The following is a 26,880-nucleotide window of genomic DNA, read 5'->3' on the forward strand; positions in this document are numbered from 1 at the left end:
TTTTCCTTTGCAGGGGTTGGTTCCAGAACAAGGGCTCTGGCACTCATTCACTTCGTATTTCTTTTTCAGAAATGTTTTATTAAATGTGTTTAGTCCAGGAGACTGAATTGAAAGAATTTGGTAAAGTGGCAGATCTAGGGCCTGTGTACCTATATGTAGAAAAAGTAGAATGCGAATGCAGATCTATGGTGGTGTCTTTGTATCCTAGTGGATAAAAAAAAGAGACAAATCCAAAATATTTACCATAAAAAAAAACAAAAGTGGGAACTCTAGAATGGCATTACAGGTTTTTACCTGCGTGTAGATAGTAAAATTATTTTTTTTACTTTGAAGAATCAGCATTTCTGATGTCAAGAATTTATGTTCAGAAGAAGTGAGATAAGGTTGGAAGCTGTAGATGTGGGAAATTAAATGCAAGTGTCATATCCTCAGCTTATTACTCGCTTCTAGCAGTCCACACAGTCCTGCAAACAGATTTGTATTCTTATCATTTGACAGTATTTGGTCATGCTCTCAGATCTGGGTATGTTGTTGTTTCTTTTTTTCCGAGCCCAACCTGTTGGAAAAACACACTGGGTATTGGGAGAGTTGTCTCATGGAGGCAAAATATAGCTGAAAAAAATAGCAAAAGTATAAATATTTTGATTCTTAAGACCTTTGGTGGAAATTACATTTTTGTTTAAAGAATGGACAATGTTTTTAAGAATAAGAATCCTATGCTGGCAATAGCCTTTCCTTTGCACTAAACACTTCCATCTACTGCTGGACGTGCAGTTTTGTGGGCCGGTACTTGGTCTTGGGCGGTGAACTGAAGCAGTGTGGATTTGCACAGGGAGGCTGCGGTGTCCCCTCTTTCTTTGGGAGAAAAGTCTTCCAGAGTGCTCTCTGTTTTGAGGTGGCTATGTTTTGGTGTTTTTTTTTCTTTTTTTTGTTAAATCAGTGGCAGTTTTCTAATGGAATTATGTGCTGTGGGAATTCCTGCACTGGATTGCAACGTAGTTAGCTTTTGATTTAAGAAAATGAAGGATTTGTGGTTCCTAAATTTTGTAAGCTACAAAACAGAGGGTGTCATAAGCTGGTGATTAAAGTAAGCCTAGTGGAACTGTGACGTCTTGGCAGAGGAGGTGGCAATGGGGAAGGGACACCATCCCATCCACTGCTTCAGCTTTTCCTTTCTGCGCCCCTGCCATGCTGCCTCCCTCAGGTTACAGCCCCAAGGAGCTGCATCCAACTTCACACCCAAGGGTGGCAAGGGAAATATTGAGGAGTTATGGGGGTCTCGGGAACATCTCTCCAAGCTGGTGAGTGATCAAAGGTGGCTACTGCATAGAATCATAGAATCATAGTGATTGGAAGAGACCCTCAGGGTCACCGAGTCCAACCATTAACCTAACTCTAGCACTAAACTATGTCCCTAAGAACCTTGTCTACATGTCTTTTAAACACCTCCAGGGATGGTGATTAAACTACTTCCCTGGGCAGCCTGTTCCAATGCCTGACAACCCTTTCTGTGAAGACGTTTTTCCTATAATCCAACCTAAACTTGAGGGCATTTCCTCTCAACCTGTTGCTTGCTACCTGGGAGAAGAGATCAACACCCTTCATGCTACAACCTCCTTTCAGGCAGTTGTAGACAGCGATAAGGTCTCTCCTCAGCCTCCTTTTCTCTAGGCTAAACAACCCCAATTCCCTCAGCCACTCCTCATCAGACTTGTGCTCCAGACCCCTCACCAGCTTCGTTGCCCTTCTCTGAACTTTCGCTGGTGCCTCAATGTCCTCCTTGTAGTGATGGGCCCAAATATTGAGGAGTTACGGGGGTCTCTGGAGCACCTCTCCCGGCTGGCGGGCGAGGAAACGCGGCTGTCGTACGCCCCTCGCCGGCCTGACCCGCAGCCCGAGGGACGGCCGCCCTTCGGAGGTGACGACCCCCCTGCCCGGGGGGTGGCAGCGGCTGTGGCGGGGCGGGGCGGCCCCGGGAGGCGGAGGCGGCCGGGGGCGGAGGCGCAGGAGGCGGCGCGGCGGGTCGGGCCGTGCCGGTGCGCGGAGGGCAGCGGCGCCGCGCTCCTGTCAGCCCGCGCCCGCCGCCGGGCAGCGCCGAGCGCCCGCCCTTGCCCGCCACAGCCGCTGCGCCTCGTCTCTTCAGCCTCTCCCTGGATCGTGTTTTTTAAGTTCTTTTTTTTTTTTTCCCTATTTTTTTTTTTGAAGGGGAGGCGTGCGAAACCCGGCTAAAAATGAGCCAAAATGTCTGAGAAAATGTCCAGCTTTCTGTACATCGGGGACATCGTGTCCCTGTACGCCGAGGGCTCTGTCAACGGGTTCATCAGCACGCTGGGGTGAGTGAGGGGCCGGGGGCTGGTGGGCGGGGTGTGTGTGTTTTTGAGGGGGGTGCTGGCCGTGCCGGGCCGTTCGGTGCCCGCTGCGGGGCGGCGACCCGCGGGCAGCGCCGGCTCTGCAGCACAGGAAGCGGCCGGCGGCGGAGCGGGGAAAGTAGGAAGTGATGAGCCGGGGGAGAAGGGAGGAATGAGAGAAGTTGTGCTCGCACAGGCCCGGGGCAGCGGGGCCCGGCCGGCGGCGGTGCCCGGCGGCGGCTCCCCGTGGGGCTCCCGCCGGGGCTGCACCTCCGGGCCAGCCCAAACCGGAATACCCGGGGTTTGCCAGAACCCGCTCTGGAGACATAGTCTGTGCTGCACCCAGATGCGGTACTACAGTCGTTAATTTTCGCTTTCTTTTTTTTTTTTTTTTTTCTCCTTCTTTTAATTTGAGGGCTCTGTTTTATTGCACGTCTTAGAATTTTGGATGGTGATATGAAGGACAAAACCTTTGCTTTCTTGCTCATCGTCATGATTATGTTAAACGTGCATCCCTTTACTTCTGGTTTATGTTTGCCTGCAGTCTTACCTGCGGTTCTTAGTAGTCAGATACTTAGAGTTTTAATTTAATGGGGATGCTTTTTCCATGAGCTGCCCTTTGTGGAGTGAAGAGCTGTAGTATAACAGTGTCTGTTTCACTGAACTATTCTTGCTTGCTTGACGTTTTTATTAACCTTGACCACTTTAAATTCTTTAAAGTCTTTGGAATCCAGAAAACAGAAAACCACAGTGAATGACGTTGAGAATACCTTGATGTCACTTAGTATGGTTGTAGGGGCATGTTCCAAGGGTGCAGTGGTTCCCTCTCATACTTCGGCGTGTCCAAAGTAAGCACATCCCTAAACTTTTGTCAATGGAAACATCTGCATTGCATGAATCGTAGTGATCCAATTGACAAGGCAGCTCAAACTCCCATTAAGTATTGGTGATGTTTGCTGCTTAAACATTAGCTGTACCTTTTAGAATAACAGTTAAACTTGCAAAGGCTGATCTGATGCTAATTAACGTGTACCTGGGTGTTGCTCCGGTATGTTGTGTTAGGCTGCCTGTATCCTGAGGTCTCTTCAATGGGGGATTGTACGGTGAAGTAAGGGCAGTATTAAAATACTAACAACAAACATTTAAGTCACTTGGTGGGGTACTGTTACTGGATAAAGAGACAATGTTCAAGGTCCCTTATAATTTTTATCTTATTATTACTTTTTATCCTTGCTGTTCACTCATTTAATCTGTTGACAAGTGTTTTTTTGTGATTTGTACCTCCATTTGTTGATTCTGCGCCTTCACTATTGTGACTCTTTATTTTGTCTTGCATCTCCTTTTGTTTTTCTGACTATCTGAATTTTATATACTGTCTGAAAACATTTCCTTTCTGGAACTGTTAAGCCCTGCATACCGTTTCTTATTCTTGCAACCCCAGCATTACTACTTTATTGGCGTAATTTGTTGTTGGGTAGTTTGGTTTTGTTGTTCTTTTGTCCCATGGCTGTGTTCTGTTATCTGGGGGAAGCTAAATTTGCCTTACTTGTCATTATGTTGAGAAAAGTTCCTCATTTCACAGAACACCTGCTTGTCTACAGTCATGGATGTTTCTGCGGTGACTGGCACTTGTACAACTGCGAGTTGCCTGAGTATGCGTTGGCATTCTTGCGTCGCTGTCCTGAGACCACTAATCCTCCCCTCATCCCTTGGAGTTAGGGCAGGAGAATTACCCCCAGTTTTATAGATGGGAAGCCAAAATCAAAGCTTGCCTAAGGCTCTTTACCAGAAGAAATACTTGAACTCAAGCCAACACCCTAACTGACAGACTATCCAGTTTTCTTTTAGCAAGAACCAGCTAACCCAGCTCAAGAATGCTACCTGGGATGAGACAGAAGTCCTGTGTGTGTCTCTCCTTCAGCTGCAGGCCAGGAGTTCAAGAATGCTGCTGTAGCTCTATTGGCTTTTCAATACAGCTTTTTTGTGCCCTGCTCCCTGGCACGGTGAAGGCAGCTGCAGAGCCAGGAGGCTGGATTTAAGGAGCTGAAGGCCTTGAAGGAAATGTGAAGTCACCAGTGGAAAACTCCCATGTCTGCTAAATGGGAATGCTGACCCCTCTGCTGGTGGTACAAGGGCTTGGACTGAAATTTGAAGTTGTGATGCCAAGTCATGTTATCTGTGCCAGCTATTGCAATTACTGCCTTTGGAGCAGCTGTAGCAACACAAGAGGCAGAAAAAACAACTGTACGTTCAGGGAAGATGTTTGCCCAGCTGCACCTTTGGTGTGCGGCCCTTGCTAAACTTCTGCATCTCCTGCACTCCTGCAGGTCCTCTGTTCAGCGCAAGCATCTGGACAGAGGTGGCCCTGTCTTCCAGAGGTGCCTCTTGTTAGCGAGGACCAAGTGGGGTAGGAGTGGGAATGATTGCTTGCTCACTTCATTTGACTGATGCAGGTCCTTGTTTTATTGCTCAGGGTGCTGTTTGGAAAGGTGCTGGGCAATTGTGTCACTTTTACACTGTTTAGTCCATTGGGTAGTCTTATGCGGTTGCAAGAACTCGAATCCAGCTAAGGTCTAGTGACTAAGCAGCAGGGAGAGAGTCCTGTTTATTTTAAGCTGTCAAAGGCTAATTGTTTCTTAAACAAAGCCTGAGTGAGGCCATTCTATAAATAAGATAAAAAAGTGCACAGCACCTCTCCAAGCCGGGGAGGTCTGTCACGTCAGCAAACCTTACTCCTTGAAGAGCTGATCAGTTTTGAGCTGGAGATTTCTAAGCAAAGGCTGTTTCATGTGTTTTAGAATATTTTCTGCTCACTTGCTAAGGCAGAAATTTTCATGTGCTCAGTGTCCCCAGGAAACCTAAAGCTGAGAGGAAGATACAGCTGAGCTATTCAGATCAAGTGTAGCATCAGGTTAATATCTACTAGAACCTGATTGTGGAAATCTTCCTCTCCTGCAGTGAGGACCTCCAAGACTAGGACATCCTGACCTCCTTTTGTAGGAGATAAGGTATCTGTGCCTCTTGGCTATGTGTTCATGTGAGCCTGCTGAGTGGTGCTAAGCGAAGGCAGGGGTGCTTTTCCACACCTGCCCCTACAGAAAGTTTTGAGAGTCGCTGAAACAACAAGATGCTGTAAATGGGACCCAAATGTTTGGGGCACTTCTGTGAGCTGGAAGAAACCTGTCTCTGAATTGTTCCTTTACTTACTGTAAACAGCTGCTGGATGTGAGCGTGGGGGCTCTGCTGACAGATTTGATCCCTCTTAGAAGAGGAAACTGAACTTCTCTTCCGCATCTGGGTTTAGTGCTGTAGCGTGGGATGGGGGCAGGGAAGTCAGGCAGTGCTGCTCCAAATTCTTCCTCCTGTTACCTGTATTTTAAAAGAGAGCGGATGTGGGCAGGTTTTGGAAGAAGAGGTATAACCACCTGTCTCTAGGAGGATGCTCCAGGCTGTGGATCCCAAGTGGAGAGGGACATCTCTGGGCGATGGTACAGGAGAGGGTTTTAGGGCTCAGCAATCTCCATTGGCTGCTGCAGGTCTTTGAATACTTGATACTGAGAGTCCAAGCAATCCCCTGCTCTTTTTTCTGCTTCACTTTGGGCTTATTCTGGGTTTGGATGCTGCTCTGAGATGCTGGTGATGTGTAATCTGTTTTTTTCAATCTCAAGGCTCTCTGAGTTCCACCCCCCACCCATTTTTGAAAAGTAGAATGCATTTGAATATTTAAACTGATAGTCTTGCAATTTAGTACAGAAAAGGAAATGTTCGGGAAAAGGAATTTACATTCGTGGGTAGCTTACTACCATTTCAAGATAAAATTGGTACTGGATTAATTGAACTGTGCTAATAATGTGGGGTTTTCCCCATTTTTGGGCTTTTAGTGTGTTATAGCTTCTGCACAGTTGGAGGCTTTGTGTCCCACAGGATGTCTGTGACAGAGCTAGGCAATGAATGAATCCAGGTCTCTTAAGCTGTCCTGTTGTCTGAACGTTGAGACCACCTTCCCTGATATTTTGGCTGTAAATGTTGGCAATGATGCATGCTGGGAATCCGAGCTGCTATTAATCACCTATCGGTACGATGAGGGGAAAAAAGTATTCTCAGTTGGAGAGGTGGAAAAAAAGTAAGTAATGACAGCAGCCAGCATCAGCTGTTGGAAAGTTTGACAATGGGCCTGTTAGTCACCATCAGAGCTGGATTCCTTTCCTGCCTACATTAACGTGCTTCTTTGCAACAGCAGTGAGAAACCTCATGGAACATAATTAACAGAGCATGCAGCAGTAGCTGCCTGCCATGTAATATATGGCCATGGACGACAAGGGGTGCTGGGACTTATTTCTAATTACTAGCACAAAGTGCGTTCTAGAGTATTTGGACTCATTTTCTTGAGCTCAATGTTGATTTTTCTTGAACAGCTTCTCTTAATTTGTGGAAGTGCTTGCCAAAACTTTCTTATTTGAAATGAGTATCACAGTTTTATTCAGGCTCCTTCACTGGGCTTTTGTGCGTTAGCTGTCTTCTTGTAGTTGGGCTTCACACACTGAGTCAGACATACTTTGTGAAGAGACAAGATTAGGCAGAAAGTCCTTATGGAACGCCATATATCAAAATATTCCAAATACAACGAAGGCTAAAATGTGTCCCCTTGGTGGCCTCAGGAATGGTGCTAAGAGAAAAGATGTAGTGACTGATGATGCTTACAACACACCAATGTAGTATTTTCATCAGTGCATTTATTTTTTTACCTTTCTCTCTTACTATCTGAAAATAAAGGCTATGGCTAAAATACAGAGTATATATCCTTTAGTTAATAGCAAATTTTTCTTTCTTATGCCAGCTGACAAAATGTAATTAGGCAGGGAAGAATAAAAAGCCTGAAGAAAGTAAGGGTGGCATAACTATTAATACAATTACTTGTAATTTAATTCTTATACATGTAGAATCAAAAAATACCTTGAGGAGGGAAGATGATTTTCAGCTCTCCTGTGGGCAAAACTACTTGTGTGTTTTAATACCTGGGTACTTTCTCCTCTGGGCTGACAGTACAAATGAGATTTGACAGTTTTGATTGCGTGTTTCTTATTTATTTATTTATTTTTAATTTAATACTGTGTAGGATTAGCATTTTCACAAATATGTTCTCTTGGTTATCTTCCTAATGCAAAAGCACTGGTCTGAATTCTGCAGCTGCTTTGAAGGTATGCTGTTGTACCTGGGAACATAATTTGGTCCATTATATGACTCTCTTCAGTGATATGGTGTATTTATTTTTTGTGGATAACTTTCTGAAACATAAGCTATATTATATGCATTATTAAATACCCTCATTGATCTTACAATAAATGCCACGTAAGCGGAGATGTAGACATAAAAATATAACTCTGTATCTTGCATACCTTGCAATTCATATATCAAAGCTTAAATCCTCTGTAATTATTCACTCACATAGGCAATTAGGCACCGCTCCAGCTTTGCCATTTATAACGAACTTATTTTGATGCCCATCTCAAATATTCTAACAACAGTGCTGTGTTTAGATAAACAATGAGACAAAGCTTTCTGCAAAGCACCCTTATGGGCATGCAGCAAGTAATGAGCCCCGGAGGGGGTTTGTTTGTTTTAGTTTTACGTGCACACAGAGCACAGCTTGGGTGTGAAGGAACGTAGGATTAGGCTTAATTACGGTATTATGATTTATGAGACTGTGTGCTAAAATGTAATATCCTTGGTTCAAAGAGCTCATTATCAAACAAAAGTGAAGAGAAAATTTGAGTTATGGAAAGAACCAACTGACTTAATGTTAAAGTGAGTTTACTCATAAGCTGTATGGTAGTAATGAAGAGAGAACTCGAATTTTGGATAGTGGTGTGGCTTTTACAACTTGTGTAGTTCCCAGCTGGGCTATGGGTAACGCAGGGAGCAGCTGGGAAATAGAGGGGAGATTGTTTAACTTGCATGACTTTAAGTCTGATTTAACTTCCTTTTAGACAACAAGGAGATTAACTAAACAGACTTTACATGGTTCTTAGACTCACTAGAAACCAAAGTTATCCTATATTTTATTTTGGAAGTGCCACAGAAGAGTCAGATCAAGTCCTTGACTTTCCCAGCTTGGAGCACTGTCTCGTAAGCAGCTCACGAACCTTTGCTCAGTTGGGTGTTTTACTGTATCATGAGGTGTTTGGAACTCGCTGCCCTTTGTTAACGGTGCCAGCAGCCACTGCTGCTCTGATGAAGTGTGAACCTGTTTGTTGGGCAATAGCACAAAGCCATGTCCTCTGCACGTGTATTTAATCCACCTGAAAGTCTGGTTTCTGCCTCCTATGAAAGGTCTGTTACTTCTTGTGCAAAAGGGAAAAGGGTGAAGTTCAAGTGTGACTTTCATGTACTTGATTAGAGGTATTTATGGAAAAAATGGAGAAAGGAAGATGAATGGTAATTCAACTTCACTTTTTTTCCTTGTCTATCTTGTGTTTTGTCACTTATTTAGACAGACATATTTTAATCATATTAAAGACATAAAAACTCTTATGACTGATTTTCTTAAACCTTCATTTATGTTATTTGTAAATCTGATTCCATCTAATTACTTGAAACGGTAGTTGCCACTGCTACGTAGATGTGTATATGCTTCCTGTCGTAGGTCCTGGTTTTAGCTGTTCATAATGGTGCTAAACCTTGACTTTTTGGAGCCGAGGTCCTGGGGCTGAATGTTTTTGTGTGGAGAGGTTCAAGTAAAATGGCATTTCTGAGAACAGGCGAAGTAAAAATGCATCAGTTGTCCCTGTTTTGAAACAAACAAACAAAAAAGTACCTTGCAGTTGTGTTTTAAGAGCCTTCCTGAGTTGCAGCATCTGTCTCCAGATGCACTTCTCCTCCACCATGAAGGGCTTGTCCTTCTCTGCCCCCTTGGAAATTTGCTCGGCTGTTGACAGCAGTGATCTGTGGAAGGATTTCATTCAGACCACTATGACCCCATGGGCTGTCTTGGTACCTGCCCCTTGCCAGAGGCCCCAACCTGACCTGGAGCTGTGTGGGAGGTGAATCTCAGCTCCCAGCATTTCCAGTTTCCTTTCCTGGAAGGCACAGAACAGCTTTGGCTACATGATGACTTTACTTGTGTTTCCGTTTATCTGGGGAAGTAAAAAAGCATTTCTGCTTTTACTACCTCAGTTCGCTTCAAATATGAAACAAACTTAAACCAATAAATTACATTCTAGCAAGGTAGTGGTTTTGCTTGCAAAATTGGAAACAGTTAAACCAGGAAAGCAAAAGACAAGAAAAAACACAGGCGTAAAACGTACTTATTATTCGTATAGAATCACAGAATAGTTTGGGTTGGAAGGGACCTTCAAAGGTCATCTAGTCCAACTCCCTGCAATGAGCAGGGACATTTTCAACTAGATCAGGTTGCTCAGAGCCCCGTCCAGCCTGGCCTGGAATGTCTCCAGGGATGGGGCCTCTACCACCACTCTGGGAAACCTGGGCCAGTGTTTCACTACCCTCACTGTAAAAAATGTCTTCCTCATGTCTGTCTTCCCATATTAGGTATTGCTTGAGGTTTTAGGGAGCTATTTTGGGTGCAGTAGCCAAAAGATTGTGTCAGGAGTAGTCTTGTCATTCCAATACTGTTTTTCCGACCATCATTCTGTGCCTGAATCTCTATCCACCTCTTAATGCTTATTTGTTTGCATTTTCTTGATTGCAGTTGAATAGAAACAAAGCACTGTCCGAAGGACGTGGTTTTAAAGCAATTCTTATTTATTATTTAATAATAAAGGAAAGAGGACCCTAAAGTGTTGACTGGGTTGGGCAGCCTGCAGTCCCTGTGAGTGCTGCTGTGGTGTCCTGCAGCGTACCTGAGAATGAGCCACCCCTTCCAGAGCTCCTGCAGCCCTGGTTCTTCTGCTCAGCTTTACCTTTTGACTGAGCAAACTAAGTGAATTGTCATTATAAACTTTGGGCATACTGTGCAAACCATATCCCTGAGTGCTTTTCCCCCCATCCTTACTGACATGGTCCTTTATGATTGTTTGCAGTGCATGGCTGACTTGCTACATGCATGCAATGTCCAATACTTTTGTAACAACTAAGCTTATATATAATGAATTGTGGTATTCCAGTAATCTTCTTATATAATAAGTTTTGGCTAGTTCATTTGACATGCCCCTTTAGGCTGTTACTGCCACATGAGTTGAGGGCATGGTGTTGAAATCTATATGAAATTACTCGGCAGTAGAAGGCTGGAAGAGCATACCCATGTGTCATTGTTATCATTTGACACTACAAGTTAGGCTTACCACAGCTTTCTTTGTACAAAGAGTAATCAAGTCTTTGTTCTTTGACCTCTGACAGATAAAAATCAATGTCATTAAAAAAAAAATACCAACAAACAAACCATGAAACAAGGCCTTTTATATGAATCTCAAAATACAGAAACTTGTTGTGATCCAATGCTTGGACAACTTATCTTGATTTTCTTTGAGAGGTTTGTTTGAATTTCAAACAAGTTTTTTTTCCTGCACTTGACACACACAAGTTAATGAATGTTGCAGAGGCAGCTGAAAGCATGCAGTTGCCTGATTAGGAAAGCAACTGCTTAAACTCATGGTAAGCCCCAAATTTTTCTACCCGCTCCCACAGTTAAAATACAGCAACCCAGTTCTTAGGGATTTTATTCTTTCCAGTGTAAATATGTGCTGGCGTTCCTGTGTGCAGGGAAGACAGAGGCCAAGCACAGGAGGCTCCGAACCACCCAGCTGCCTGCCTGCCCTCCTGAGGGTGCTCTGGGTGAAAGCCAGAGGAGCAGGAGGCACAAACCACCGAGGGATCCCCAGCCACCCCTGCAGAATGTGCTTCATTTCACCCTGGGGACCTTCCCCTGGCTCCAGCGTGCACACGTCTGCATCCCGATGCCTGTGAAATTTGGTGTAGCTGTATAATCTTGGGCACTGTGATGTGGAAGACTTAACCAGGCAGCTTTAGAGGGCAGCTAAGTTGAATGTGACCACTATGGTTTTATCTTACATCTTGCAATACCTGACTTTATTTGTAAATCCCAACTCCCAGGGCTCTGTCACTTTTGGATATCCTCAGCTTCTATATAAGAAAAAGTGAGTTGCTGTCCTTCATGGATGTGGAGAAAAGCTTGGAAATGAAAGGTGTGTAAGGAGTGCCCTGTTTTTAGAAGTAATTTTCTTTTGCTAAGTTTAAATCAGAACACATGGTTTGCTGGTGGGGTGGTCGATTAACTAATGGTATGTGAATACTTGAGACTGGAAGCAATGCTTTTCGCGCGACCTTGTTGATATCATTTTAAAGTTAGCTGGGTTTGGATTTCTGATGGGCTCGCCACTTGTTCCAGATATAACTCAATCAGTAGTGTGCTTTGCTAAAATATTCTCAGTCACCTTTTAAATCTAGTTAATGTTTTCTTATTGTTCAGAAACAATAAATAAAGACTGGATATCAGTTTTGAAAACACTGAGAGCAGATCTTTGTACATTTGAGTGGTGAATAATGTTGAAATGCATCACTAAGCAAGTTCAGTTTTTCTGATCAAAGAATAAAAGTTTCAAGGCTATGCAGAAAGTTTAAAAAAATGTACAAACTCCTTCATTCAAAACCAACAACAAACAAACTGCCAAGTCAGAAAAATTATCTGCTTGTTAGTAGTATTTACTTTGATATCTTAGACAATTTCTGACTTTGGTGATTGCCTTTTGCCAAGGTAGACTTGGTTTCAGCCAAGGGCACCATCCCCTCCTTGCCGTCTGCCACTTGCAAGGGTGCCAGTGCATGGATTTCACTCTTGTTCCGAACTGGAAAAATAGGGCCTGGTGAGCTCAACTCTTTACAGATTCCTGAAAAGTTAGGGCTAAGTGAAGAGTTTTGTGGAATTTCATTGTTGTAAAATGAGGTTTTACATCAGGTTTGCTGATGTAAAAATCGGGTAAGGCAATGTCTGTAACACTTCTTAGGTTGAAGGTAGAACTTAGTCGAGCTTTAAGGTTGAGTTTCATAAGTAAGGAACTGATTTAATAAATGTTTTGGATTTCAGTGTTGCTGTAACAACAGTAAACTTGAATACTTCAGCAAATGCCAGAAGTTCAAATTTTGAATAAGATTTTTCAAGTATATTTGTAGATATCCTTTCAATCATTGCTGTCATTGTAGCTTATTACTTATCATCAGTATTAAGAATATTAGAATATAGAAAAAATACCTTTGCCTTTAAATGATAAAAATACAAAATAAGGTAGAGAAAATTTAGTGGATATATTTTTTTCCTCTTGTTGATGAGGAGGTAATAATCCCTTTGTGTCAGGCTGTAGGTGAGTTCGTTACATAATAAATATGCTTTTATTCAGAAAAAGTAACAAAATAGCAGCAAAGATCCATTACATTATTTCCTGTATAGATGGTTTGAGGTGTAGGTCCTACACCTGCAAATTTGCAGACTTACAAACTGCAAATGTCACGAGGCAACTTTTAGAAAAACCCATTGAAGAGTGTTCGAGTTCAGATTTCTGCTTCCCTGGCTGGCTTGTCAGGAGCCCTAATGGATAGGTTGGGATTTGACCATGGAACCGTTCAGAGGCCGTATCTGGCTCATCAGAGAGGGCACTGCTGAGCACCCTGGGCGACTGCAGGATTTGGGTTAGAGGTGTTGTGTTGGCAGTGGCTTCTCTTGCAAAAACAAAACAAGGTCAGCACCTGGCAGGCAGTAAGTCCTGTCTGTATTAACTTTTGTAGTTGAACAGGTTTTTCTGCAACTGAATGCAAGGACCAATTTGTATTATTTCCCCCCCCCCCCCACCATGTAATATCCAGGTTATAGTAAAACCATTAATTGTACAGTTCTCTTGTAACACCTCATTTGAAGCAGTACTGTGCATCAGGCTGGTGGAGTCAAATGCCCAGTCTGTGAGACTGTTTCATCTGGTCCATTCCCTTTCCATGGCAGATCAGACTGTCTGCTGTGATTAGGCTGCTCTTAATAGAATCATCTGACTTGAGCTGGAACTGGGACAGTGTTTGTTTGAGTTTTCAACCATGGATCTAAAGTATGTTTAGGGAGAATTATTGTAATAAGGGATGGTACACAAGAAGAGGAGTGACTTGCCGAAGTTTGTTGGCAAATTGTGAAATTTGTCTCCAAAGTTCTGGCTCTGTGCTCTTTTTATAAATGTTGATCGAGTAAAATGTTCAATGCTAAATTGCGTAAATTATTTAATGTTGGCTTATCTCATGGTAAGCCTTGGGATTAAGCAAGCTGTGACGAAATTAGTTAGTTTATTAAAGTTTCCATGTGTCAAACATGTTTTATTTTTTTTAAGTATATAGTTAAAGATGCAGAATGAGCTTTGTCATTGAAAGAAGAAAAGCACGTGCTTAAAAGAGTTTTACACTTGCTGGCATTATTGTCATGCTCATACGTTGGGTGGAACCTCATTGACACTGGTAGGTATAATTACTGTTCTTCATTTGTAATGAAGGTGAGAGATAAAATCCTTCCTCCTTTCCATGCGCAGATAGCTGAATCAATAGAAAACACCAGCCAAAGCTCATACGCTTGGTAAAGCCCGAGTAAAAGCTGAGCTGTGTTACCCAAGAAGCTTAGAAAGGAATTCAGCATTGACAAGGCAAGCTATACACGTCTAAGTGAGTTTTAAAAGTACAGAGAACACAGAACAAAAGCTCTGTCATAGGCTGAGAAAACCTACTACATTGACCATTGACCCAAGGAAAATAAAAATGAGAGTATTCTACTGAGCACTGTTCTCTCTGAAAACTGTAATCAGAGAAACTCTTGCCATTTGATTTCTGCTGTGTCCAGGCAAACAAGAATTTATAAATTATTTCTGAAGAAATGATCAAGAAAATACCTGACACCAGTTCAAACTTTTCTTTTTAGTGGAAATAGCCCTTAAGTCTCCAGAACTGACATCATCGCTTCTGACTGATGATAATCTGGTACCATGAGATGGATCCAACTTTCAAAATGGAAATTTGTGACCAGTGTTCTTGTCTGGAAAGAGGCTGGAGAGCATTGATATGATTTCTAATACAAGAACTGGAAGCCTTGCAGATAGAATTAAAGCAAGAATAAAAATGCCATCTGAAAAAAAGAACTGGTGCATCAGAAGGAGTCAAAACAAAGAGGTTTCCTAGTGAATATTTTAAATTATGATTTGCAGGTGAAAGTGAAACCTCTTATGGGCAGCAATTAAAAACTGTCTGGACATGTCTGGGAAATGAGCAGGCAATACACCCGCTGTCAAACAGCAAGTCAGTCAGTGGGATGGTCAAAAATGTATTTGCTGTGGTTCTGATCTGGTTTTCCACAAAATATAGATGAGGAGACTTTGAATTGCTTTTAGTTTCAGCCTCAGCAAAGACTTGGCTTTAGGAATGATCTTGCAGATCACTTCTGGTTGATGTAATAATCAGTTATCCGAGTGCGTAAATCTGGGTATGAGAAGACAAAGGGGAGTTCAGGAGGTGACAAAGCATTATAAAATTTTTGAACTACCCGGGGAGAACTCTTGTTGGTGCTTAAAATTTCAGATGTTTTCATCATAATTTATCTAAGAAAGATGCACGTGGTCAGAACAGACTACGCTGAGGCATCTTGAGGCTCGTTGTCCACGTGGCTGTAGGAATTAATAGGCCCGTGCTTTCATAGGTGTTCACAGATCTGGGAGCAGCAGAGTAACATTGATGCCTCACCCAAATGAACTTTCTGGAGGCTCGTTGCAGATATTGCCTTAGGCAGAAGATCAAAGGATTATTTCAAGGAATGACTCTGCTGAAAAAGAGAGAGCTTTTTCTTTCCCTTCCATAACTTGCAAAACCTCCCATATAAGATGCAAAACCTCCTGAATCATTGACTTCAAGAGTGTATTGTTCCTGGAGTGGACTCCAGAGCAGCCAGCATCTGGGGAAATAATGTACTCTTGCAGTCATCATAACGTGTCACATCCCCTCAGAGTGGCAAGATCAAGGTTTTCTGGTTGCATCAGGCAAGCTTGGAGGTCGGAAATGAGATAGTACATAGGAGGCTATATTTCTTCAGAAATTGTATGGTGGCTTTGAAACTGCTGAAACTGGGGGGGCTGCAAGAGTGATAGCTCATTTGAAAAAAGTATGATTGTGTAGTCTAAGCAGGATGTGGAAAATGGTGCGGGAAATGTGATGTTTTCAAGATAGATAAGAGAGAGAGGCCCAGTGCAACAGTATCTTGTGGGGGCATCAATGGAGTGTGTTGCTGAAGAACTTAGTTTTTTTATGCCAAAAAAATTGATGGTTATGACTGTCCATTGACATAGTCATGACTTACTTCACAAAATCGCCTGACACTTGTGAAGTCAGGCACCAAAGAACACTGGAAATAGAAGATACTTTGCTGAATGATTTTTGTATATTCAGAGTCAAGAGTAAGCCATCTATGGATCAAAGAAAAATTTAATTTCAAAGTATTTTGCTAAGTCTTAGAGCCTGTAGTCTTCCATAGAAGATACACTGTCTCGGTGTGCTTACAGTCTAATGGGTGTGGTAGAAAGGATCATTATGGACTTATACCTTCAGTTGTCTTATTTTATCAACTTAAGAAAATTAGGGCACTATATCCCATTGCCTTTGAGGGACTTGAAACGGGAGTGGATAAAAATATGACTGATATTCCAGAAGTTATTTTGTTTCAATATTAAGCAAATCTCTTTATTATATAGAAATTCTGGGGTGATGCGAACTCTGCAGAAGGTCAAATATTAGGCTGGAAAAATTTGTTCAAACCTGTGTGATAACAGGAATATCTCTTCAACACTTTTTTACGGGAAAGTGTATGGGATCCAGGGACTGACTGGTTGTGAGACATAATGAATCCAGGAGAATTCAGTATCAATTGCACTTTTTGCCTTTATTTATTTATTTATTTATTTAGTAGTTTGAGATACATGTATTGTAATGGTTTAGCTTGTAGTGACAAGTGCATGGACTAAAGAGACCAGTTTCATGTCCAGATTAAAGAATGAAGATTTTCCAGCAAGCTGGAGTGAAATCAAGTTTTTTTCCTGTAGCTACTTTTAATCTATTATTTCAGTTTAGCAGAGGTCATACAAGAACTAGAGGCATTTTATCCCTTTAGCCCCAAAAGGCTGAAAATATCTTGTCAGCTCTTCTTTGCAATCAGTTCAGTCCTCTGAGGATACCAAAGATGATGTGTTCCCAGACTTGCCTGAATGATGAAATGTCTTCAAATACTGTTGGTGTGGGCTCTGCACCTTGGCTATGGGTATCTGTGTTGGTGGATGATGTTACCTGTTGAAGGAGTTTTGCAATTTCTGCATTCTGGCTGTTTTTGCTCAAGAGCGCGGTGTTTTTATGTGATGGTAGCTTGAGGGATCAAATCTGAGTGCTTGTTTTCTAAGGGTTGATGAAGGCACACTTTATTTCTACTAAAAAACAGGCACATTTTTTTCTCCCTGACTTTGCAGCCAGAAGGAATATGGATCTGAATTTTGTAAGCTGAACCTTAAATATCTTCCACAAGTTCTTGGTCTTTTTCCATATAAAATGGGATTAAATCCTGTTGAGTGCAGTGAAGTAGGTTATTTAGTCTAGTTGAAGAGGGGAAGAGGGAGGATAGTTTTCCTGTACATTCAGTAAAGTATTAATAGTTCACTGTATGTGGCATTTGGTCCTGGCCTCTGGCTATAGAGCCTGAGGTGGTTCACTGCAGTTTCTTGTTTCCAGCGTTTAATCTACTGTGTCAGTAATGGAAGAACAGGAGCTCATTTTGTCCGTGTTACTAAGCTCCAGTGTCCCAAAAGAGCGGTTTCTGCTGTCAGTGGCATGCTCTGGGGTATATTTTGCTCCACGGACAGTATTTCTGCCAAAGCATGTGCCATTTGTGTGGTTGGTAGGAGGATGTTGAGGGGAAAATTTGAGCAGTAGTGGGTCCACACAAGCCAAACAGTAGATAAGAATTTTTTAATCTTTCATCACTATAGAGTCATTCTTATCATGCACAGCTTCTGCTTCTAGGGTAGTTTGAAAAATAAGAGAGTCTGAGTCTCAGGATGCCAGTGAGTTTTGCTTTCCCGTTAGTTTGCAGGAAGGAGGAGATGCTGTGATCATTATCCAGACTAGGGATTTATCTCAGGAGGCTGATTCCTCCTCTAATACCCTGTCACTAGATTAAAGATAGGATCTTTTAGGATAGAGAGTGCATGCAAAGGGACTGAGGGTTGCCTGGAAGATGCTGACAGGTTCTTTATAAAGGTATAGATGTAAATGGGATCCTTTCTGTAAATGCTGGACTCTCCAAGGAGCAATGGACAGGACTTTGACTCTGCCCCAGCTGGCTAGAGGCTCTTTGTCTTCTGGAGATGATGGATTTTCTTTTTGGAGGCTGGTGTTCCCACATTAAACTGGCACCTGAGTGGCCAGATGAATTTCTGTGGGTCTGGACTTCTCACACAGAATCACAGAATGTTAGGAATTGGAAGGGACCTCGAAAGATCATCTAGTCCAATCTGATCGATATTAACACTCCTGAAGAAGCAGCTGCTTTCAAGTGGGTCTTGGCTGGAGAGAATTCCTGAGGGGCACTGGGAAGTCTTATGTTATTTCTGCCACCTTTGCTACCCTGTGTTGAGAGGAGGGAAGTGGGATATTTGTGCCATCTTTTGCAGGTGGTGAATTTGAGCGCTTGCCGGTCAGGTGTTTTCTGGGCGCTGCGTTGTCAGGGTAAGTCAGCAGAGAATCTGATCCCAATGCCAGCTGAAAATCTGCTCCACAGCTATGACAAGATCTGTACAAAGTTGGCTGGCAGGAATTTACGTACAGCTTTGGTGCGTGTAAGTGCTGTGATACTTTTTTCTTATTTCAGGATGACAAACTTTTCTTTTTATAAACACAGAGCTTTATATACAAACAAGTAGCTATTTTCAGTGTTCATTTCCTAGAAAAAAATGATACTTGAAAGGTAAAAATAAACAAATGTATGTTCTAAAACCTTTTCAGATTGTGGATTAGAAATAAGAAGTAATGAAGTCTGAAGCTCATTTCAGCTCACATAATTGCTAACACAAAGCTGCAGACCAACCAGATGAACTGCACATTATCAGGTGCAGGAACAATTTGTACTCCTTTTAAGTTGCCAGAGTAGCAAGCAGCAACATACATACAGTGGAATATATCCTTGTCTCCGCTTTCCATTTTTCTAAGGAAGATTATACATTTAAGTTTAGCCAATATCTTTTTATATCTTAATGAATCACAGGAGGGGAGTTAATTTCTGGTGTCTTATTTAGGGTTCTGAGGGAAGATTTTATATGTAAGTAAACTGCAGTATCAGAGATTATCATACCTTTTGACTTGGTTAAAATTTTTTCAAACCGCTGAGGCTGTGGAGATGTATTTACCCTGCAAGCAATTTTTTATCAGTGGCTGCACATCACGTTCACCATCAAAACAGTTTATGTGAGTGCTTCTTAGCTCTCTCTAAGCAATACAAGTTCATATACTTAGACAATTTAGTAGATGATTTGTGCTAATGGAGTTGAGTGTTGCTTAGAGACAGGCTCTGAGACGTTGTAACATGAAATGAATGAACTAGCCCAATGTTTACTTTTGTCCTTTCCTGCCTTTGGGTCAACTTAGTCCTTTTATTGAATGTTGTGATCTATGAGTCTTGTAACTAAAAAAGTGTCAGGCGTCACCTAAACCAATGCTGGTTCATTTCCATGTGTCAAATAATAGAGAGTTCTTCTTCAGATACCTATAGCAAGGCTGGCAGCTCTGATTTCCAATCAGGGAAAAGGCTTGAGAAGGGCATATCTGTTTTAGCAGGAGGCCAGACCTTCTGCCACTCGGACTGAAGCACCTCAATGTCGTCTCAAACGGAAGTGTTAATCAAAATATAGCAGACTAATTGTTTATGTGAGTGGATGAGACTATCCCAGACAATGTGGTGCTGTTTGACTTGGAGGAAGAACTGTTAACCATACACAAAGCTGCACCACAGAGATAGCTGACTGGCTTTTTGATTAGGTAATAAAATCTGAAAAGGTGATAAAAATTGAGCTGATTTTTGGGTGGGGTGCTGCCCTATCTTTTCAGATCAGTTTATAGCTGACTCATATTATTTACTGTGCACAAATGAATAGGGAATCGTAGCTAAGGCCGTGAGCAGGCTTTTAATCTTAATGTGCCAGGCAGTGGGCTATAACTTCTTGTGATAATGGGTAGCCGTCCAAGAGGGTTGTGGAGTGATAAGGAAAAGGTTAGAAAGGTTTTGGTCTGCTGAATATCATTGCACAATATTAGATTGACTTTAGCAGGGCTTTTTAAATGGGGGTTGTATGCACAAATTATTTGTTTAACTTGAAACTAGATGTGAACTTCTCTATGCTTTTTTTTTGTGTCCGGGTTCCCCTTGCAGGGAAACTGTCCAGTAGCCGGGCAGCTGTGCTGCTACAAAGTCACAGTGGGAACCAGGGTGGTATATAAACCTCAGGATCTCAGGCTTGCTCGTAATTGCATTTAAGATTGTTCAGTGACACAAAGACATGGAATATGCAAAGTACCCTGAAGGGTGGAATGCGTTTTTCCTGGGAAGGACTGCTAAAATGTATCCCATTTATTTATTTTTTCCTGTTAAGAAAATAAAAAAGAGTAGCCTGAGAGAGCTGATGTCTCTGAGAAGGGAAACAGGTAGCCTTCTATGGCATGCCTCTGTGGTCCCCACCACACTGGTCAAGTGTTGGTTATGCAGGAGTAAGTCATGGTAACTACTTACTCCATCACCCACCACCTTCTACAGTTCCTTGTAGTAGCTGCATGGTCTTCTTCAAACCAGGTCCTTCCTTTTCTCCTGCCACCGCTCAAACTGTTTGTCCCCCCCTCATTCCAGCAGGTGTAGGACTCCTGTCCCCTCCTGCCCCGTCTCCCTGAGGCCTTGAGCCCTGTCAATGTGCCATCCCATCCCCTGCCTGTCTCACATGTCAGATTTTGCCCCTTTCTCACCTGCCTGTTGGTTGAGGGCGTGCCTTGGGCACCCATGCTCATCAAAAACTGCGTTGCTGTAGCAGGACAAGCTAAAAAAACCCAGTGGTTCCTTGTACGTTGCAGTCAGGGCTCTGATGTGGGTGCTGAGGAGTTGACCCTGATGTCCTTCCTCCTCAATGCCTCCTGCCAGCCAGTGCCACGCAGCTGCTTGCCCAGCATTGCGACAGGTCCTGGTGGTGAATGGAGAAGGGGAAATGATTTTTTTTTTTTTCCCCCCATGTATACAATGAAAGGAAGCACAGTAATAAACCCAGTGAGGTAAAAAAACTTTCCCGGCACATTACCTTGTAACACTTCTTCGTCCTGTTTCTCTCCTCCGAGCTCTGCTCGGGCTGGTGCTGCCTGCGAGGAGGTGCCAGGGATGGTCAGGTCCTGCGCTGGACCTGCCACCAGCCAGCTATCTGGGCTCCCTAGTTTAAGAAGGATAAGGAATTATTGAAGGGAGTCCAGCAGAGGGCTACGAAGATGATTAGGGGCCTAGAGCACGTTTCCTATGAAGAGAGACCGAGAGAGCTGGGTCTCTTCAGCCTGGAGAAGAGAAGGCTGAGAGCGGATCTCATAAATGTTTATAAATATCTCAAGGGCAGGTGTCAAGAGGATGGGACCAGACTCTTTTCAGTGATGCTGAACAGTAGGATGAGGGGCGATGGGCACAGACTGAAACACAGGAGGTTCTATCTGAATATGAGGAGAAACTTCTCTACTTGGAGGGTGCCAGAGCACTGGAACAGGCTGCCCAGAGAGGTTGTGGAGTCTCCTCTGGAGACATTCCAAACCCACCTGGACACATTCCTGTGTGATCTGTTCTGTGTGTGCCTGCTTTAGCAGGTGGGTTGGACTAGATGATCTCCAGAGGTCCCTTCCAACCCCAACCATTCTGTAATTCTGCCCCTGCCAGCCCCTGGGAGCCCTTGCTTCTGGCCAAGAAGGGGCTGCCAACGTGATGCTGTGGGCTGTGGTGGCTGCTGGTGGGGTGAAGCATGGTGGAGGGGCTTCACTTTCTCCGTTGGCATAGCAGGGGCTGCGTGAAAGCCTCACTTTGCCCTGTTGAGGGGAGGAATGGCACCCTTCTCTTTGATTTTGGCAAAAGAAGGGAAGGTCTTGCGTACCTTAGCACACTGGAGCTGGCGCAGAGCAGCGCCGTTTCTTTGCTGTCATAACAAAAGGAGTAATAAAGCATCCAGAAGTTAAGTAAAAGACAAGGAGGGTGGGAGGGTGGAGAGAGAGGAAATACTTGGAGATGTCTGCAGTGCTTCCTGTTTGCTTCTGAAAATTATGAGTCAGATCCCCCACAAACGGGAGAGAGGTGTTTGAAAAATTGTGAGATTTTAAAAAGTAATCATGCATGGATTTGTTCTCTCGGGCTTCCGGTTTTTGAGCTTTTGGAGCTGGAGACCATTTTTCACATTTCTCTGGAGAGTGACGACAGCAAAGAACACATGCTCTTTTCCTCTTCAACGAAAGTAGTGGGCTTTTTTAATATATATTTGTGCAACATCAGGAAGTAGACCAACAAGCAAATACCACAAGATTTGGAATAAAATGAGTGATGCCATTGCATTTTTTTCTAGAGTTGATTGCTTTGACTTGAAAAACTTTTGCAACATGAATTAGTTGTATCCCTCAAGTCAATTTGCCGTTGCTTTATGAAATATATACTTTGACACAGGAGGGAGAAGGTGCATTGTATGTGCCTGTATCGTGTTTGAGAATACCAGTCCTTTTCTACTCACTTATCCAGAAGGATGAACCATGCTCCTTTTTCCTAGTTAAATCATAGCCTGCGTCTTTAAAACCCACAGATTTTATGGGATTGTAGTGTGAGCATTAATAAGTGTGTGTACAGCAATAATGCACTTAAAAGGAAAAATGAAGTGGATGCCCTTCTTCCACTTACCATATCACTGAAGTGCAGGCTTTGCTAGAAGATGTGATTTCTTTGTTTCTCTGCCAGTTAATTCCCAGTAACTACGTAAGTGATAAAGGACTCCAGCTCTCCAAATAGAAAGCGATTATTTGCAGGCGTTTTTCCTCTGTTACAGTGTCAGAATAAACCACACGAGGAGACCTGGAAAGCATTTCCTTCAGCTGAAAAGAATGCTGCAGAACGGGAGGGCCTTAACGTAAAAGGCCAAACTCTTTTCTTTGTAACGGAGCTTGTTGTTAAGACACACCTTAGTAGGTGATATAACGTTTGGACAGCTGACAGGACAGCCTGAGAGTCATCGCTCTTCAGTGTTCAGCAGAGTTGTTGCTCTGATACTTATGGCATGATTAAAAAGCCCCCTCATCACAGCTGAGCATAATGTTGTCAGTACTAAGAGTGAAAGTGGAAGTGCTAGGTCAAGGATGAGACCATTAAAAAGGGAAAAATTCTGCTTTGTCTGCACTAATAGCTAAACACGTCTTCACATGTGCTCTGGGGTGCTGGGAGGAGATGGTCTGTACCAGCAAACTGCTAAGAGTGTCTCCTGGTGTGATTTTGGCACTAATGCTGTCCCCAGACCTGGTGCAGGGATGGGGCTGGAGGGTTCCTGGAATCTTCTCCTGGACCGTGCAGCCACTCCAGCTTGAACATCAGAGTCTTGGACATGGTAAATGCGCTGTTGTGACTGTAGCCTCACCACGTTAAAATCAGAGGGGACGCCAGCCTGCGTTATGGTCAATTTGAGAAAGGTCTGAAGCCATTTTGAGGTTTGAACCAGCTTATTATGGCATTTTCCCATTTTAAAATGATAGTTGTGAAAGCTTCACACAAGTAGCACAGCAATGCATTAGTTCCTTTTTCCACCTTTACCTTCATGCCCATAGACCTTCACAGAAGTTACTGGGTTTTGCCGTCTTGCTTATGGCTGCTGTTCCTTGGCTCTCCTGCTTCCCAGTTTCTTTCCCCGTGGAAGGAGTGTTCCCAAGCATTTCCTCTCAGGTTGCTTCTTGGCGCTGGTACATGTAACTCTCTTAAGCGAGCGTGTACAGGTTGGGTGTAGGTGTGGCAAAAGGCTCTGAGAGCTGCTCTCAGCTACTGGGAAAGCAGCTCTGAGAGAATCTGGAACAGCTCCCAAAATGATCTGTCCCAGTAGGAAACTGGCTCTGCTTAGTTTAAAAACAAGTAAATAATGTCACTGTAATTTTTCAGCTGGTTTTTGTTTGGAAGGTATTTTTTAACTTGCTGCAGAAGAAGCAGAAAAGCGAAGATAATATGCAAAAATACCTGGCCCAGCTGCAAAACTTTGTAAACATTTATCATTGCAAAATGAAAACAATAATAATAATAATAATAATAAATCTTTTGTTGAGACAATTGGGACATGTGTTGATGTGAAGTGCTTTCTTATCCTTTAATAACTGTGCAGAATTTTTGTTACTGTCAGTGAGAGCTGGCCATGTATCAAAGGGCAAGCAGTGCGTGTTCAGTAAATTCCTGCAGATGCACTCATTGTCCCCGGAGGCAGAAGTAAATGCTGAAAGATGCAGCAGGATTTTGGGAGATGAATTACATGTTGGGTACAAGCACGATGGTGGTTACGCGGTTAAACTGAGAGCTGTCTCCATTTATCTGAAAGCAAAAGCGGGCAGTGTCATACTTCCAGGGCGCTGCCTTGGTGAGAAGGTGGTTGGGGAAGGTTCACGTTCTGGGTGTAAAGCCCAGGTTTGTCCCCAGTTCCAGGAGATAGCGTGCCACATGGTGGGGGCCCAGGTCCTGCTGTGTGGTTGTGGTGGCACAATAGTGCTGGTTGGCATTGAAGACACCTTCTGGGGCAGCTAAAGGAAGGTGACACAGCACTGGAACAGGCTGCCCAGGGAGGTTGTGAAATCTCCTTCTCTGGAGACATTCAAAACCCGCCTGGACACATTACTGCGTAACCTCATCTAGGTGTTCCTGCTCCAGCAGGGGGATTGGACTAGATGATCTTTTGAGGTCCCTTCCAATCTCGAACATTCTGTGATTCTGTGATACTCTGACAGAAGAAGATAAAGAGCAGCAGGTCAGATGCTTAGTTGCTGTTGCCGAGTGTCGTTTGACTGACTTCAGTGGAATTACACGTGCTCACGCCAGCTTAGGACTTGCCACCATTTGAAGGCCTCTGCAATGAGGCAGGTCCTTGCTCTGTTTGGTGTCCTGGCATATAACAAAGTTTGTAATATAGGGTATTTTGGTATCTGTATTACCTAAAGGAGGGGAATTTTTTTGACTTTAGCAAAAAGTTAGGCACATAAGATTTGCCATTGCTGTGTGAAATAAACACTGCAAAATGTGTAAAATGCCAGCATTTTGATTAAGAAATATTTTCCATGCACATTTTAACATAATGTGAAATCAATTGGACTGCTGGATTATTACTGTTTATGTTAAAAAATGGAGAAAGAACTTGGTTTGTTTTCCAGGATCTAGATTTCAAGTTGTGTTTGTAGGATTGATAATTTGCATGTATATATTTATGTCTGTGTTTGTCTACATATATATATCTTATTGTCCCAGAAATTGTTGAAATTCATTAGAGACCTTACAGTAGCATTTGAGGCTGGTTTGCCTACTTCAACAAAACTGTTTTTATATCATGTTATTTCAGCCCAGTGTAAGTTCCCTAATTCCTTTTGCTTATGCTTCATTTATATAATAGGTGTTGCCATTTTGATGTGTAGGTGTGAATGCCTTCATTACCATTTTCAGTGATGAAGTCACTTTTTTGATCACTGGACAGATATTGGTATTTCTCAAGAGTGTTTTTCTGGGTAAACCTTTCTCTCTGTTTTCATTAAATGGCATTAACAGTGATAAATTCAGCTTTTCTCATTCCTTTCACTAGCACAGAGTTCTTCAAAACAGTCCTTTCAAGTGGATGTTCACAAACAAGTGCAATGTAGCTATATAGACAAAGTGGAGCAAAAAGCACAAATTCTCCTGGTGCGAGCTAAATGTAGAATTCCTTCGATTGTGATTGTTTTCTCTCTACTGCTGGCTTTGCTGCCTCAGGATGAGTAGGTAACCCTGCAATGAGTTGTGCATGTCTACTTGATTTTGAGACCAGTAATGGTATTAATAAGACCTCTTTTCTGAAGTCTCTGTGTACCAGTCTGATAGGTACTGAGTGGTGAACTACATGCCTAAAATTCATGTAAATATGCAGGCTTGTATGGTCCTGAAAATCCCATTTTTAGTTAGCGGTGGTCACAGCATCAGTGTTTCTCAGGTATGCAATGTCAATATACCTAGTAATTCTACTTCGTTCATGCTTTTTTACATTGGGAGAATTGAGCGGTAGACCTGTTATGGGTAGTTGTAAGGTATAAGCAAGCAGATTTAAATTACATGTTTAATCCTAATTTTCTGATTTACTTCTAAGTAAGCATTGTGTCTGTGTTGGGCCAAATCCTAGACTTGTTACAGTATTTGCATTCAATATGTAGCTACTTGGGTTAAGTAGAAGAACTGCAGAAGTAGGGTTGTGCTTAAAAACTTTGATGAAGGAAGCCTCAGATGCTCCTGAAATATATAAAGGGAATATTTGGAGATTATCATGGACATTTGTGGTATGTGGCCTCTGCCTTGAAGAACATGAATATAAAGCCTCACTTGAATTCTGTTTGTGGGGTAATACTTCAAACAGACTGTTGAACAGCTGATGAGCAGACGATGACATTTTTGGATTTTAATGTAGGATATTATGCTCAAAGAACAACAATATTTTAATACATGTGTTAATTTCCGCATCCCACTTGTCTTGAAATGATCAAATTTCCAGATTTAACAGAATTGTAGTAATTAATACAGCTTTATCTACCTTCTTCATAGGGAGCATAATTGAAACTGAAGGAAGGTTTTTCTCCTTTTTTTCCACCACACCTCAGTGGCTGGAATCTTTTGAGATAAACTGTGTCAGCATCAAAGTCCTCACTCTTGAATTTATGCTGTGGGTCATGCTGGCTTTAAAAATTAAAAAACAAAACAAAAACTTTCCAGACTTCAAGAGATGCTTATTCTTTATACTCGTATCTGTAGGTATTATTGTTAGAATGTTTTTCTCTGGTTGTTGGAAACATGGCAGTGAGCGTGTACCTCCAAGAGTACAGTGTTATCAGCCTTGTTTTGCTGGGGGGTGCACAGAGGGAAGGCGGGTGGTGCGGGAGGAATATCTCAACCAGGTCCACTTGGGTTTCTCAGCCAGGCACAGGAAAACTTGCCAGGCGTTCAGGCTGAACTAGGAGGAAGGCCTTGCAGAACCTCCATCCTGAGATGTCTGGGGGAGATTGGGGGACTCAACATGTTTTTCCAAAGCACAGTCATCTCACAGTTACACAAGTAGTAAATAGACAAGGGCAAGAGGAAGACCATGTCCAGAAGATGTTTCGTTCTCCTGATTTATGCATCTGCCCTAGAGCAGGTTGTGATTGTCCTCTGGAGGTGCCTGTCTCTCAGTCTTGACTGAAAAGGCTTTCAGATGACGGATTTGAGCTA

The 26,880-nt window shown here is 42.7% G+C and overlaps 1 protein-coding gene across 3 annotated transcripts in view; it reads left to right on the forward strand.

Annotated features, from left to right (window-relative positions):
* Nucleotides 1-2,057: 2,057 nt before the first annotated feature.
* Nucleotides 2,058-26,880, forward strand: part of ITPR2 (inositol 1,4,5-trisphosphate receptor type 2) — a 264,569-nt gene continuing 239,746 nt past the window's right edge. For 2 of the 3 annotated variants that reach the window (XM_082043370.1, XM_082043371.1), the window contains exon 1: nucleotides 2,058-2,333. In XM_082043370.1, coding sequence (XP_081899496.1) covers nucleotides 2,242-2,333 — 92 coding nt within the window. In that variant the 5' untranslated portion in view covers nucleotides 2,058-2,241. Of the gene's footprint in view, nucleotides 2,334-3,930; nucleotides 4,475-26,880 lie in introns of all 3 variants that reach the window. The other variant, XM_082043372.1, reaches the window with a different exon arrangement.

Source organism: Streptopelia decaocto (genome assembly GCF_964273445.1).
Source record: "Streptopelia decaocto genome assembly, chromosome: 1".
In the NCBI taxonomy this organism is placed as follows: Eukaryota; Metazoa; Chordata; class Aves; order Columbiformes; family Columbidae; genus Streptopelia; species Streptopelia decaocto.